Here is a 15,848-nt window from a genome sequence, read left to right on the forward strand (position 1 = left end):
AAGGATTTTGTCCTCTATTACTTTGGTCATTAATCCCATTATGTTCAATGGGGGTTAGCCCACACTAAGCATGTTTAGGAGTGCAGCCTTACAAATGCATAAATGCAAGAAGGCTATTATTATTACTATTATTATTATTATTATTATTAGAACATTTCTATGCCGCCCCTTGCTGAAGCCTCGGGGCGGCTTACAACACAATAAAATACAATACAAAAATAACAATATAAAATTAAAATTAATAATATAAAATAAATAAAAAATATAAACGATGTAAAAGAAGTTATAAAAGAAAGTTAGAAAAGAAAAGAAGTCACCCTGTTTTTATTAATCTTTGGGTTTGTTAAGGCTTTTCTTTGTGGGTCTTGTGGAAAGCTTTGTAGATCCACCTGTTTTTCTCTGGCCTTCCCAGAATACATAGTGGTTTAGTTTGGGTATTTAAAACTACAAACACTTTTTTAAAGCAATTGAATGTTTATTCTATATTTTCATTGGTTTCCTGGAATCAGTAGTTCAAATTATCATATTGTAAACAGTGCAACTTATTGTGTGTAACAGAGGTCCACTGTATTTTTTTCCAAAGACTGCAGTTTATTTGTGTTAGGCTCGACCCACCTGGCACAAGATTAGCATAACAATGTTATCAGCTGTGTACTAAAGTTAGCATAATAGGAGGCTTTGTGTATTGAGTTAGCATAATAGGAGGCTTTGTGTATTAAATTAGCCTAATAGGAGGTTTATCAGCTGCCCCAGGCATACACAGAGTGTTATTTCAGAAAATGGGCAAGGTTTATCAAAGGCGTAAAACTTAAAAGGATAGGCTAACTGCAAACCGCTCCGCTTCTGTATCAAAATATAGACTAACCGCAAACCATCTCGCTTCTGTATCATGCTAGCTCGCTTAGGCTGCCAATAATAATTTTCCATTTGTTTGTAACAAGGTATAAAAACCCTGCTGTCCCTCTACTGGGGGCCCGCACTCATCCCATCCTTGTGTGAGAGTGCTGGTCCCTGCGCAGGTAATAAAAAACTCCTCTTAAAAATACCAACTGGTCTCTGGTCTCATCTGTAAAACCGTGGGACACAACAATTTGTATGCATTTTATATTTCCATGTAGCTGGGGAGAAACTAACAATTGCTATATATTAAGTATAAAACACAATCAAACAGTAAAGTAACTGGTGCTTGTTTCATTTTTGGTAAAAGTAAATTATCCCATAAAAATTTTGTAAAATGAAAACTTAGCCATATCTTGTAGTTTGCACACCAAAAAGGCCTGGGAGTTCCAAGTTCAAATCTACAAACAGCCATGAAACTCATTGGGTGACTTTGGGCCACACATTCTTATCTTAGCCTACTTCACAGGGTTGTTGTGAACATAAAACGAGAGGAAAGCTGTAATGAACTCTATGAAGATGTACTGAAAACAATGTAAGTTGAATTTCAAAAAGTTGTAATAAATATATTTTATAGAATGAACACTTTTAAGACTAAAAAAGCACAAAAAGTGTGTGCACAACAGTTGTGTTTCCTTGTGTCATATTGGTGGCAGTGGGAGAATCATGGGGTTTCTGAAACAAGGACCTGTTGTATTGGGGTTGGAGAACCTCTTTCAGACTGAGGGCCAAATTCAGCTTCATGCAGACAAAGGTAGGGGACAGAGCCAAAAATACCAAGACAATACATAAAATAGCAATGAAACCACTTCATTGTCTGTCAGGCACATCCAGGCCAAAAAAAGGGCAGCGTGGAAACCACGCAGGGTTTGTCAGGATGTGTGAATCCAGCCTGGGTTTAAGTACAATTCAAAATGCTGGTTTTAACCCTTGCAGCCCTAAACTCTGTACCAATGTGATATTTCAAGAACCAGCCACCAAGGCTGGACATCCATTCCAGAAGCCATGTGGAAGATCGAGCCATTTCAGGTGTGAACCCCGAGAGAGCTGCTGACAGTGAAATATGTCTGACAAGGCGGTAGAGGTTCTCTGAGCCCCCTCTTCATAATTCATTTTCTGCTTCCCTGTCAAAAGTAGGGTACCTAATAACAAATTGCCTAAAAGCAGGAAATGCATCGTGTCTGCCCAGGTGTGGCTGTTATAAAAAGGGTAAACTCCATGTCAAGGCAAAACTACGAAGGGAACTGCAAATAAAATGGCCAGCACCCTTCTCCCCATTATAGAAATCTGTGAGTCAACCTCACTTCTATACTGTGTATAATTTTGGTTGCTGCATCTGAAAAGGATTATGTAGAACTGGGAAAAGGGCAATTAAATGAAGAGAAGGGTGGCATAACTCTCCTACCAGGAAAGGTTGCCACAGAAAGGACTGTGCAGCTTAGAGAAGAGGTAAGGGAGGGTAAATATGGCAGATGTACAGCATTATGCCATGGTGTGGAGAAGGTGGATAAGGAGACACGTTTCTCTCGCTCCCATAATGCTATAACCCAATGGTGAAGGACCGTGGGAGCTGCAGGTGAAACATCTGGAGGGAATTCAGGAACGATAAAAGGAAGCACTTCTTCCCACAGTGCATATTTGAACTATGGAACTCACTGCCACAGGAAGTAGTAATGGCCACAAACTTGGAGGGCCTCAAAATGGGGCTGGAGAAATTAATGGAGAAGGCTCTCTCTGGCCACTAATCCATCTGCCACCTCCAGCAGCATATTCAGTATGCCTATTTATTTATTTATTGTTTTCATTTAAAGTTTCTATAAACCATTAGACAGCAGAAGCTCTCAGAATGGTGTACAAGATAAATAATAAACTAAGATCATGGCATCCGATCCTCTCACTTCCTGGCAAATAGATGGGGGAAGAACTGGAGGTAGTAACAGATTTTATTTTCCTGGGCTCCAAGATCACCGCAGATGGGGACTGCAGCCAAGAAATTAAAAGATGCTTGCTCCTGGGGAGGAAAGCTATGGCAAATCTAGACAGCGTAGTAAAAAGCAGAGACTTCACCCTGCCAACAATACTGCGTATAGTCAAGGCTCTGGTTTTCCCAGTTGCAAGGTATGGCTGTGAAAGCTGGACCATAAGGAAGGCTGAGCACCAAAGCATTGAGGCCTTTGAATTGTGGTGCTGGAGGAGACTCCTGTGAGTCCCCTGGACCGCAAGGCGATCAAACCAGTCAGTCCTAGAGGAGATCAACCCTGACTGCTCTTTAGAAGGCCAGATCCTGAAGATGAAACTCAAATACTTTGGCCACCTAATGAGAAGGAAGGACTCCCTGGAGAAGAGCCTAATGCTGGGAATGATTGAGGGCAAAAGAAGGAGGGGACGGCAGAGGATGAGGTGGCTGGATGGAGTCCCTGAAGCAGTCGGTGTGAGCTTGGGTGGACTCCGGGGGATGGTGGAGGACAGGAAGGCCTGGAGGAATGTTGTCCATGGGGTTGTGATGGGTTGGATGCAACTTCGCAACTAGCAACAACAACAACAACAACATGTATCCCAGTTGCTGGGGGCCGTGGGTGGGAGGATGAGGTTGTTTTCACAGCCTGCTTGTGTGTTTCCCAGGAACAGCTAAGCTGCCAGCCATGTGACAAGAATGCCTGACCTGATGGACCTTTGCTTGAATCCAGCCTGGCGCTTCTTATGTTCTTAAAATGTCACAAGGCATACAGAACCACATAGTATGAGCAAAGAAGCAAACGGCCTGCTCTAACCCAGCCCTGTTTAGGGTTTTAGGGATCAGGCAGAAGGCCTGCCTCGTCCAGCAGCAACCTGGCTCCCTCCATGGTCAAGCGCAGCAAGGAGTGCTGGCCACAGAGCTCTCCACTGGTTGGTTCCCAGTCCCCAGCGTGGAGCAAGACACTGCCTCTGACCATGTTTTCCCCCAGTGAACTAGCCTGCCTTGTAACAGTGGATAAACTACCTCTGCACATTGGCCTAACTCCTCTTCAAGCTATCTGAACAATGGCTTTCATATGTTCAGTTGCATGCTTGGGCGGCCCATGGCCCTCCAGAAGAATCACCTCCAGCTCCCATGATCCCTCACCTCTGGTCATGCTGGCAAGGGTTGATGGCAGATGTAGGCCAGAAAGCCTGTTGCACGCCTCTCTTCTGTAAGAACAAAGTTTACTAATACTCAAGAAATTAACAGTATGCGATGTTGTTAGCCATTTTATTGGTGGTTTTCAACTTAACGAAGGCTGATCCCTATGGGAAGAGATTCCACACTGATATTGTTAGTCACACGGAAAAAGTCTTCTGTCTGGGAAACCAAACTGGGCCTCCTAAGCCCACACACCGTGTCCCTCAAAAGCAGCCAGAGAATTGCACCCCAAGTCAATGGAGGGGGACATGGGTTCTTCAGTAAAGTTAACCCAATCCCACAGCCACCTTAGCCTACAAGGTCAGACAAAGACCCTTTAACACTCCAGTCAGCTCCTCTGGGCGTGCTGAGGCTGAGCACACTACCGGCCTGGTCAGCCCACACAAGGCTAGCCTTTGCTTTCTGCTAAGACAACAGCCTTCTAGGCTCCTCGCAGGGAAGAGCGGCAGCGAGCAGGGCCGCTTGACGTTATTGACCATTCTGCCTTGATCTTGCCGCCAGCTATCCCTGCAGGTGACTGATCAGAGGCCCACAAATGCTTTTCAAGTGCTCTTCATGCCATTTCTATCCCATCCTTCATCTTATGGGCTCAGGGCAGCATACATGGTTCAGCCATAGCTCATTTTGTCCTCACAACAACCCTATGAAGTAGGCGAAACTGAGAGAGAGAGAGAGAGCGAGATAGACAGAGAGAGAGAGAGAGAGAGAGAGAGAGACAGACAGACAGACAGACAAGACCTGGGGTTCCTGACTACTGGCTCCCAGATGACATTGGGCTACAAATACCCACCATCCCCAGCCAGCACAGTCCATTTCCAATGCTATAAGGCATTGTAGTCCAAGAACATTGAGTGACCCAAGGTTGGGAACCACTGAACCTGACCAAAACAACTGAGTGAGCTTCAGGACTGAATGGGATCTTAACAGCTATTAACAATTCGTCAAGTCCAAGTCTCTAAGAAGCTTTAAATGACACACCATTTCAGAACAATAAAGGCCTCTGTTCTGGACATATTTGCTGATTCTCCCACATATATAATTTTTTTAAAGTGCAAAACTGGAAGCGAAGCTTTCCCGATAGTCAGAACATTCAAATGGCTTTTCCCTGGTGTGTGTTCCCTTGTGTGTAATAAGGGAGTCTTTCCGACAAAAGCATTTCCCACAGTCAGAGCATCTGTAGGGCTTCTCTCCCGAGTGGATCCTCTCGTGTCTCGCAAGCTGCTGCCTCCGGCTGAAGCTTTTCCCACAATCCCTGCACTGATGGGGCTTCTCTCCCATGTGGATCCTCTTATGAGTAGTAAGGTTTCCTTTCTGAGTGAAGCTTTTCCCACATTCTGAGCATTTGTGGGGTTTCTCACCTGTGTGGATTCTCTCGTGGATAATCAGGTGGGCGCTGTTGTTGCAGATCTTCCCGCAGTAGGTGCATTCAAACAGTTTCTGCATTTTCTGATTCTTGGGGATGACAGCGCTGGGACAGCAGTTTCTCTGACAGCGAGTAGCCACTTTTCCCTCTGTATATTTCAAAACACCCTCTTCTGAGGCACTCCGGTTTAAACCTTTGCCACATTTCTCATGGAGGAAGAGTGGTCGTTCTGATTCCTCTCTCTGTTTTGGGAGGTAAATGTCTGACCCCTGTGAGCTTTTAGACATCACATCCACTTCGGCCTCCTGGGAGGACATTGCTTTGGCTCTTGTTAAGACTAGCCCTCCGGTGGCACCCTTCTCAGGACTCCGAAAACCACAGCTCTCCTCTTTCCTCCAATTGTGCCCATCAGCTTCTGGAACAGAGAATTATGACATAAGTCATACCCTAAGCAGAATGGAAGGGATTTTCAAGAGACAATGCCCCAAACTGAAGTTAAAGGGACCATCTAAAGCAGAGCTGGGCAACCCTGGCGTACATCGCCTCCCAGATCCCACTGGGGGCACCAACCTTCCCCTGCACCACTGGGTTTCCTGCCAAAATTTAGCAGCATGGGGAGGGCAGTGGGAGTGGACAGCTCCCCTTTTCGAAGGATGAAGTGGCAGCTTGTAACCAAAATATGGCGGTGCCAGAATGGGTCTGTTTTGCTTTAGAAGAGCTCCTTTTTGCCGTTGCCTCCGCTCCATCACTGTATCCTCTATAAAAGGGCTATTTTGCAGCTTTTCTCCCTGCTGCCAGGTAACAGCAGCAGTGGCAGAGCAATGGAGGGCTCAGTAAAGACTGGGGGACACATATGACTCAAGGGCAGTGGGAACCCCGAGGGAGGGAGGGAGGGAGCGAGCTTGGCAAACAAGCATGTTGCGGACACCATTAAGACTTCTGGATTAATAAAGCAACTTTATTGGGAAAGTTTATCGGGTGTAAACTGCTCCACACCCCCCAGAGCTAGATCCAGGGACTCTCTGGAACTTTTCTCGACTCTTGTGGCATCTTCGAAGGCTGCTGCAGGGATGAAGTTTTACTAGCCAACACCCCGTGGTTCTGGTCTTTCAACGGGGCATTCCTGACACACCAAACTGTTTCTCCTGTCCCTGCGCCTAATTAAAACACACCTAGAAGAAAATTCTTGTAACCTGATCTGGGATAGTTTCTGGGATTGCTTCTGGCTCATACGATTCAGCAACACAGTGAGCATATGAAGAGGGCCATGTCTTCCAAAATCATGAGCTTCTTGGTTTTTTATCAGTTATTCAGGTCATCAAGGTGTGATGTTCCCAGTCAGTTGGATACACTGATGCATTTCCATCCACAGGCATTTTTCACAAAATGGCCCATTTTTGTAAAACGGTACAACTTTTCTTTCAAACCGTCTGATGGTGGGTAAGAGGATCCAATTACAAAGAGGTGACCAGATGAGAGCACCCATTCAGCTCTCATACTGGACATCTTCTAGTGGGGCTGGTGAAACTGGAAGGACAACGGATCCTGAGGAATGTAGGTTTCTGTGTCTGGTGGCCACATTGATTGCTTGTTTTTATTGGTAAAGGTAAAGGTTTTCCCTTGACGTGAAGTCCAGTCATGCCTGACTCTAGGGGGCGGCGCTCATCTCTGTTTCCTAGCCGAGGGAGCCAGCGTTTGTCCACAGACAGTCCCTGTGGTCATGTGGCCGGCATGACTAAACACCAAAGTGCATGGGACGCTGTTACCTGCCCACCGAAGGGGTACCTTTTTATCTACTTGCATTTGCATGCTTTCGAACTGCAAGGCTGGCAGGAGCTGGGACGGAGCAACGGGAACTCACCCCGTTGTGCAGGTTCGAACCGGTGACCTTTCGATCAACCAGCCCGGAAGCACAGCTGTTTAAACCACTGCGCCACCTGCAGTCCAACTTGTTTTTATACCCACCTATTATTTTATATCCCTCCCACCACAAGCAGCTCACAATCACAGATTAGAGCAAAGCTACAAATAGCACGTAATTTGTTTGCAAACAGAAAGGACAAAAAACGGAACCTTAAAAATGGAGCACAGCCAAGCCTCTGCTTAAACAGACAAGGATCAAAGTATTGGAATGCTGCCATGGGGCCTCCAGAAGTAAGGAATTTCACAGGATGAACAGCTTGCATCCTGGCCAACTGAGCCACCAGCGGGATGTGGGGTGAGTGGGGAGGGGCAGAATGCAGTATTTGAAATAACCTGGTCCCCAGGATGGCGTTTTGAGGAAGCAACCAGAAGTATTAACAAAACCAAAGTCTGAACAAATGTCAGAGTCAAAAATACGCTCAGCAAACAGGTTGTCTACAAAACAACATCAGCATCCAGGTGGCCTCGGGAAATGTGTCCCTAATGCAGGGGTGGGCATTCTATGTCCTGTGACCCTTCAGACATGTTGGCCTACAACTCCCATGAGCTCTAGTCATCATTACTAATTGGAGGGGGAGGCGTTACGAGAATGGTGGGCAGCAGGTTGAAGTTCTCAGGGCAAGGCAGAACACAGAAGAGGAACCAGAAGAGAAGGCTGCTACAGGGACTGAGTGCTTCAGGGAGACCCTGGAAGGAGGGGTCAGGTCTCTTTGCTGGATTCGTCTACGGCCTTCCAAACGTGCTGCTCCCTTGGGGCTTAGTCAGCCACCTGGAGTCCCCCCGCCACCCTTGTCATATTCAGGGCTGAATATCACCTTGACCTGCGCAGAGATAGCTTGTGCATAGCCCTTTGGTTTCCCCAGGCTGCCAGCCCAATCATCTGACTGCTGCTTGCTTGTGGGTTCGCAACTGATGTGCAGGTTTGCAAAAGATCAACGACCCTCTCCTAAGATGGGCAGCGAGAGCCTAAATGAAAATATGCAGGTATCCTTCTGCCTTGGGCCCTCGGGCTCAAAAAGGTTCAACACTGTGGGTGTAGCTGGTCCAGCATCCTGGTCCCCATAACGGCCAATCAGATAATGCCTCCATGAGGCCCACTGCCAAGAAACAAGGCCAATTGCTGTTGGTATTAGATCATTTTACTGGGAAGCGGGATCAACACTTGGGAAAGAAATACATTTGTCTTCTCCCTGTCAGAAACAGCCATGGAGGGAGAGGCTGCCCTTGAGAGAAGTAGCATGTAGAGCAGCCAGGGTTTCCCTCTCCACAGGTGTGCTCTCCTTTCTGGCGGAGATTGAAGTTTTCCAGAAAATTAGGTGAATTTGCACAGGGTCCTGTGCATTGCAAAAGTATCAGTGTGCATGGGAAATTTTTCTGCTGCCCTAGAAAGAGATCTAATGTAGCATGTTTATTTTATTTGTATTCTGTAAACAATGGTAAAAAGTACCCCAAGTTAATGTTTTGTCCCAGTGTTTTACCTGAAATATCTGTAGGGACACAAAATTATTGCATGCTTAAAGTACAACCTGGCTGGGGAATGCTGGGAGTTATAGTAGTTTTTCCTTTCTAAAGATGACCCTGAAGGGAGCAGTTCTATGGACTCCTAAACATTTTGAGGAGCCAAAGGATATTTCAGATTCTCAGATTCCAGGTTCAAGAGCGCCCCAACTCAGAAAGAGTTGCCCCACAGCAAAGATGGGAAGAACCACACTTGAGGCCTCTCCAGGGTCAGGAACAGAAAGTGAGAAAGGGGGCATTTCGGTGTTTGCATTTTTGACATTTGTATGCGATTTCCTGTAATGTATACATCTTTGTATGCAATTTTCCTGAATGTATGTATTTGTTGATAAAAGAACTCCACTCCAGGATTCAGAGAAATATGCAAACAAAAAGATAATTACAGTTCCAGTTTGCATATTAATGTAGGGAGTCTCAATCACATTGCTTCATATTAAGATGAAAACCCAACATTTCCCCCCACCTTCTCCATGGGGCCCTGAAGTTTGAGGATACCCTGTCATGACACCTTTTTGGCACTAGGCAAAAACTTTTCATTTCTCCCGGGCTTTTTGAGGTTTCCTGGTTTGTAACATTTTAGGCTGTGTACACTAATCTTCTAGTTAGTCCAGTCGGATTGCCCTGTGGTGTTGTATTAACTGATAGAAATATGGTTTTGTGCTGCTGTTTAATTGCTAATATTAGCATTCATATGTATACACAGAAAGAGAGTTATTTTTTAATGTTTAATTGCCATGTCTGCTCTAGAGCAATTCATAAATATAAAAAACATAAAATAAGAACCCAAAATAGTAGAAGCATGGCCTCTGTCCAAATGAATCTGAAGGCAGAATAGGACATTTGTCTGGCACATGTGGTGCAGCAGTACATGCTAGTTTTCTTGAATTTTCTTGATCCAATTTGGATCACTGCTCCAGCAGGTCGTGGTTAAACTTGGCATCCACTCTGTGTGTGTGTTGTGAAATTCCACCATCCCATGATGGAGGGGAGTGGTTAAAACAAGCAAAGAACCTCCTCATACTCTTATGGAACAGATCTTTTAAAATTTCCGCACAGGGGAGAGGGTTGAATTTCATGGGGGGAAAACATGGCCAGATCGGGGTCACGTGTGTTTACACAGAGATATAAAAATGAGTGTGTTCTACTCCATGGCACATGCTAAACATAACGTTTCATTTGGCCATCAGGGTGTTCAATCTTCCAACTGCAAGAACCCTCCACCGTGACCTCTCCCCTCTGTTTGCTTCATCTGCTGTATACCCACAGATCAATTCTTCCCCAAAAAGTGCTTTCTCCATGCCAATAGTGTGATGCAGTACACAGCATGATTATTCCTGGCCTGGGAATCTGCTGACAGGCAGGACATAAGTGCAATATATACAATTAGACAGAACAGTATTGAAACCTTACCCAGCAGGCTGCCCTGCCCATCATCCACGGGGACTGGCAACCCTACAGTGTTGGAAACATCCTGCTCCAATCTGGGGGAATTAACAGCTGCCTCTTCCAATGGCCCTAGGACCTGAAGGGAGAAATTAAAATGGCTGCTGACTGTGAATTACATATTATTCTTCATTGGATTTTGATGCCGTCCTGCCTTTCAGGGAACTAAGACTCCACCAAAGAGAACAACATATAAACACCATGAAATTCAGTGACAGGAGAAGGGTGTTTCCCAAATTCCCTGCAGTGTAGGGGTGTGTGTGTGCATGTGTGTGGAACCCAGTTATTTATTTATTTGTTAAATTTATGAGGGTTCTTCAAAAAGTTTCTGCACTTTTTAAAACTCTATTTATTAAGAATTTCAAAAACAATTACATCACTTTTCTACCGTCACCTTCCTTTGTGATGCATTTTTTCCAGCGTTGTACCAATTTTTTAAAGCCATCAGCAAAAAATATATAAAATATATTTATAAAAGAAAAAAGTGCGGAAACTTTTTGAAGACCCCTCATATATGCTGCTCCATAGCCCAGAGGGCTCCCTGCATGGCTTACAATTAAAACAGCAACAGCAACAAAAAAAGCAAGAGGAAAAGAATAAAATCCATTAAAACAATAGAACATGTGGCACTCAAGGTGAAGAAGGTCACATGCAGCAATTGAAAAAACTGGGTAACGATCACTTCAGCTTCTAAAACACCTGTTTAAAAAGAGTCTGTCTGTCTGTCTGTCTGTCTCTCTTTCTTTGGGTATTCCTACAACAATCATTCAATAAATATAACATAATTATCATAATAATAACCCAAACATAATAATTATACTAATAACCCACAATTATACTAATAACGCAACAACCCACAATTATAAAACATAATTAAAATTTAAACTTTAAAATACTGGGTGAATAAAAAGGTCTCGACCTGGTGCCAGAAAGCATATAATGTCGGCACCAGGCGGACCTCTCTGGGGAGCGCATTCCATAGCCGGGGTGCCACCGCAAAGAAAGCCCTCCTCTGGGTATTCTGTCTCCTAATCTCCTTCAAGGAGGGTTCCTGGAGCAGGGCCTCTGCTGCAGATCTTAAGGGGCAGGAGGGCATATAGGGGAAAAGACATTCCTTCAGGTATCCTGGTCCCAAGCCATTGAGGGCTCCACAGGTCAATACCAGCACCTTAAATTGGGCCCAGACTTCAACAGGAAGCCAGTGGAGTTGACAGAGGACCAGTGTTATAAGTGAATAACTTGGCACTGGAAAGAGAGCGGCAACAGCGCAAGGCACACCTCCTTGGGCGGCATGTTCCAAAAGTTGGGCACAACAACAGAGAAGGCCCTTCTCCTAACCATTTTCCCCCTCGCTTTGTGGTGGTGATTCTCAGAGAAGGACCTCTGTCAAAGATCGTAGTGATCAGGTAAGTGGTTAGATGGCCATCAACCCTTTTGCCCATCTTAGCCTGTGTCAGGAGATTCTCAGACCTGCCAGGACAGGCTTAGGTTTTAAAAATAAGGGCCTAGGCTGGCACCCTCTATTTTAAGCCCACAGTAGCATATAACCAAGCAGAAGTCTCGGGAATTCCTAGAGATTCATGTGGAAGAAAGCACATACAGCTCTAGAGAGAGAGTTGAAATTGATTTACATAAGGAGAAGAATACAAAGCTACACAAGAATCAGACAAACTTTTGGAACAAGGCTCCAGCAAAACTAACAAAGCAATGCCACCCTGTCCAATATGCCACTCAAATATGGATCTTCTAGCAGGACAGGGCCTACTCCAGGACCCAAAAGGACACAAGCCTGAACAGAAGTTATTATACTACAAGACCTGACTTTTATGTTGAGACTCATGGCAAGACCTTTTTATTTAAACATCATTTTAATTGTTAGCTTTATTTATTGATTTTATATCTTCGGCCAGGACGTCTCCAATTATATTGTTTTGATACGTTTAATATGTATTTATTTATTGTTGTAAGCCGCCCCAAGGCTTTGGCGAATGGGGCGGCATAGAAGCTTACTTACTAAATAAATAAATAAATAAATAAACAAACTCAGAGAAAGTTTCAAGGAGCCAAAGACAAATGAACAACTGCAGCACCCCTAAACCCGGTACAGGGGGACTGCGTTTCCCACAGGGAAACCAACGGCAGCATCTGGAGTCCTTCTGCTTCAATGGGCTTTTAGACTGATTTGATTTACCAATCTGTTCTCCAAACACTTGTCAATTTTGACTGGTCTTCCTCAAACCGGTGCCCTCAAAGTGTTTCTGAAAGCAACTCCTGTCACTCCCATGCTGGCTATGGCTGCTAGGAGTTGTAATCCAAATATCTGGGGAATACCACGTTGGAGAAGGCTCTTCCAGGCCACGCCAATGGATCAGATTTATTCATTATATTATATTATTACTTTATATGCCACCTTTTTTCCTCACAAAGGGACCCATGACCCTCCTCATCTTATCATCTCAACAACCCCAAAAGGTCAGCTGGGCTAAGAACGAGTGACGGGCTCAGAGCCACCCAGCACATTTCATGGTTAAGTGGGAACTAGAGCCAGGCCTTCCTGAGTCGCAGTCCAGTGCACCACATGGGCTTTCGTGATGCACCAAGCCGCCCAGAACATTCCCCACACATCCAAGATTTCAGGTGCGTGGGAGCGCGCTGAGCATCTTGCTGGAACAGAGTGAAGGAGCAGAGAGGACAGCTGTTCCGCTGCACTGACGTCACTAACCTTTTGCTCTGCGCTCCTGAGCTCTTGCACCTGCATCAAGAAACCCTCTGCCTGAGTCACTGCTTGGGCACAAGTCTCCGGGCCACGTGCCCTGACCCAGTTCCGCATCTCCAGGGGCAGGATGGCCAAGAACTGCTCCAGGACCACCAGCTCCAGCATCTGCACTTTGGTGCTTCTCTCGGGCACCAGCCACTGGCAGCAAAGCGCCCAAAGGTGCTTGAAGGCTTCTCGGGGCCCCTTGGCCTCCTGGTAGCAGAAGTGGCGGAAGCGCCGGCAACGCACCTCCACACCGGCACTGCCTTCCTCATCTGGGATCTCTTCCTTCACTTTCACAGAAGGCTCTCGGGTGCCTCCACCTAAGGCCTGGGCCACACGCTCTCCAGCAGACTCCTGGCGGGCCTCAACTGCAGCCTTGGAGGACGCTGGAAGGGCCGCAGCACCCTCCTGTGGCCGGCGCCGAGGCAGCTGGGGGTCCTCCCCTCCTGACTGAGGCGGCTGCATCTTCCGCAGGAGCTGCTGCCACTGAGCTTCCCAAGGGTCGTGCAATGCCTCCTCCGGCTCCTTCTTAACCCGCTGCAGGGCTGCTCCAGTCAGAAGCTCCTCGAGGGTCCCAACTTGGACGACACAAGGGCTCCCTCTTCCTCCCGTCTCCGGTCCTGCTTTGGCTGGGCGCAGCTCCTCCATTTTTGCTCCCTGCTGGGCTGCCCGACCTGTGAAGGATATTCTGCCGTAATTAAGAGAAAAAGAGGCACATGCTGGTCTTGGTCTGGGGAAGGAATTCCATTTTGGAAACGCTCCCGAGAGCTGCTTTCCCACGCTGGCTGGAGCTGAAGGCAAAAGGGAAAGGGTCAAAATACCAAAGTTAGCAACATATTTTGGCTTAAAGCATTTATTGTTCGCATAAGCTCTAGAAAAGGCATGTCAACTTTTTGAGTATGGAGCAGGAGGAAACCACACAGGGCCAGGAATCCACCAGGAAACGCTGAGGGAAAGAAGGACTATCTAGGCAACTCCAAGGACAGGTTCCAGGGCTTGTGATTCTGTACCTCTGGGCTGGACAAAGAGTAAGGATCCCATTAGGCAGCCTGGTCAATTACTCCACAAAAGATTCTAGTCTGTAAATTATTTTATTGCCCTGTCCAGAATCTTGTACTTTGTCTTTTCATACTGACTGCAGAGGAGGGGAAACCCCCTCCACCCCAACAAGCACAGAACTGCATCTGTCACATTTTTAATTACATTTTTATACTTCCCCATGCCCCAGTTGGCTCACATTATAGAATAAAAATGGACTCCATACTGTCTGTTTTGTTCATGATTTACTTAAACAGGCACTGTATGAAAATGTCAAAAGAACAAAGTTGTTCTTTCGCAGTAACTGGTGCTCTCAGGTATACTGCCTCCAACCATGGAGGTTCTGCTTAGTGCATGTAGCTACTAATATGCCTGCTTTTTTCCCTCCTCCTCGATTTTGCCCTATTGTCCTTAATTTAGTTGCATCCAGTGGCAGAAAATTTTGTGAATTCATTATGATTGGATGGGTGGGTGGGTGGGGAGGTAGTCCCAAATCTACAGTCCATTTTAATCACTGGTGAGAAGCAAGGTGCAGAAAAACGTTTTAATGATGTAATTCTACGCATGCTTAAACAGAAAAAAAATCCGCAACAGTTCAAGTCCTACAACATTCCGAATACGAGGAATTCTAGGGCCTTTTCTGTATCAACACACGTGGGATTATGCTTGCAGTGTCACCGCGAAAAATGTCAACACTTTATGATGTCCACCAACAGCGGCTTGGCTACCGTCTCTCCTTGTGCCACGAGTTGCCACTTTTCCACTCGGGATACAAAAGGAATTTTGCTGCACGCTTGCAACCTGGGGCTGTTCGCACGTGCTACGAGTCGACCTCCCACCCTGTCCTCGCTTATTCTGTCACAGCTGCAAAGTGGCGGCTCGGGGGAGGCTGGTCTGGAGAGCGAGTTTCGGGATCTGTGTTTGGGGAGCCCCTCCCCTCCTCCGGGTCCCCAGGGGGTGGCACCTCCCTTTGATCTCTCCTCCCGTTGGGTAAAAGCACATGCAGAGAGAGCAAATTAAAACCCCGGCAATTCACCCACGTCTTTGCAATGCCCGTCGGTAGCTGCATACGCAGCAGCGCCTCCCGGAAACCCGCAAGTGGAGACCATGCAAAGGTTACTTCTTTTGGGTCCAAGCAAGGAGACCAGGCAGGGACAGGAAAAGGAAGCCGGGGCTAATTAAAATCAAGCAATCAATCAGGGCCTCTCTAGGACTCACAGCTCGGTCTGCTTAACCTCTTCCGCTCTTCACGAAGGTCGAGTCAAAACAAAACCAAAAACAAGAGCAACTTAGTGCCGGCCAGATGTTTTGGGCTCCAGCTCCCATTATCCTTGATGACTGGCCAAGTTGAGTGGGGTTCATGGGAGTTGTCAGCCGAAAAGATCTGGAGGGCATCAGGAAGGTAACTAATGAGGGGCAACCGAAACATTCACTTATTTTATCTACCCCATAGAAACAGCAGTATCGGATCAGGCTGGGACAGGAGTGCGACAACGCCCCCCATGTTCCCCAGCGACTAGCATGCTCAGTCATGCTCCTTGAAGGTAATGTGCAGCCATCAGAACTAGTAAGCCACAGACAGCATCTAAATTTCTCCAATTGCCTCTTAAAGCTCTCCAAATTGGGGGCCATCTTGTGGAATTGAATCTCGTGGTTTAAATCTGTGCTGTTTGAGGAAGGCCTCCCTTTTATGTGCTCTGACCACCATTCAAGCCTATCCCCAAGTCCCTCTTTTGCTCTTATGTGCT

General features: G+C 46.3%; 2 protein-coding genes across 3 annotated transcripts in view; one reads left to right on the forward strand and one right to left on the reverse strand.

Moving 5' to 3' along the window:
* Window positions 1-15,848, forward strand: part of LOC123017816 — a 213,904-nt gene that overhangs the window by 175,201 nt on the left and 22,855 nt on the right. The window lies entirely within an intron of this gene.
* Window positions 4,732-15,239, reverse strand: LOC123017797 (zinc finger protein 397-like). Of its 2 annotated transcripts, none has more exons than XM_044419379.1 (4): window positions 15,141-15,239; window positions 13,027-13,853; window positions 10,272-10,383; window positions 4,732-5,835 (listed from the first exon to the last, which is right to left on the reverse strand). In XM_044419379.1, exons 2-4 carry the CDS (start codon window positions 13,708-13,710, stop codon window positions 5,102-5,104), a joined length of 1,530 nt encoding a protein of 509 aa, XP_044275314.1. In that variant the 5' UTR covers window positions 13,711-13,853; window positions 15,141-15,239; the 3' UTR covers window positions 4,732-5,101. The 2 variants fall into 2 exon arrangements, with proteins under 2 accessions (XP_044275314.1, XP_044275315.1); XM_044419380.1 differs by having other exon boundaries at window positions 13,027-13,736; window positions 15,141-15,217.

Source organism: Varanus komodoensis, unplaced genomic scaffold, assembly GCF_004798865.1.
Source record: "Varanus komodoensis strain SLA01 unplaced genomic scaffold, ASM479886v1 scaffold102, whole genome shotgun sequence".
Taxonomy (NCBI): domain Eukaryota; kingdom Metazoa; phylum Chordata; class Lepidosauria; order Squamata; family Varanidae; genus Varanus; species Varanus komodoensis.

Bases quoted from the DNA above. Each gene is read 5' to 3' on its own strand.
- LOC123017797 (XM_044419379.1), bottom strand. From the start codon at position 13,710: ATGGAGGAGCTGCGCCCAGCCAAAGCAGGACCGGAGACGGGAGGAAGA. The intron at 10,384-13,026 runs GTTAGTGACGTC...TTCTCCCTTCAG, and splicing joins TCAGGAGCGCAGAGCAAAAG to GTCCTAGGGCCATTGGAAGA. The intron at 5,836-10,271 runs GTAAGGTTTCAA...TCTCTGTTCCAG, and splicing joins TGGGCAGGGCAGCCTGCTGG to AAGCTGATGGGCACAATTGG.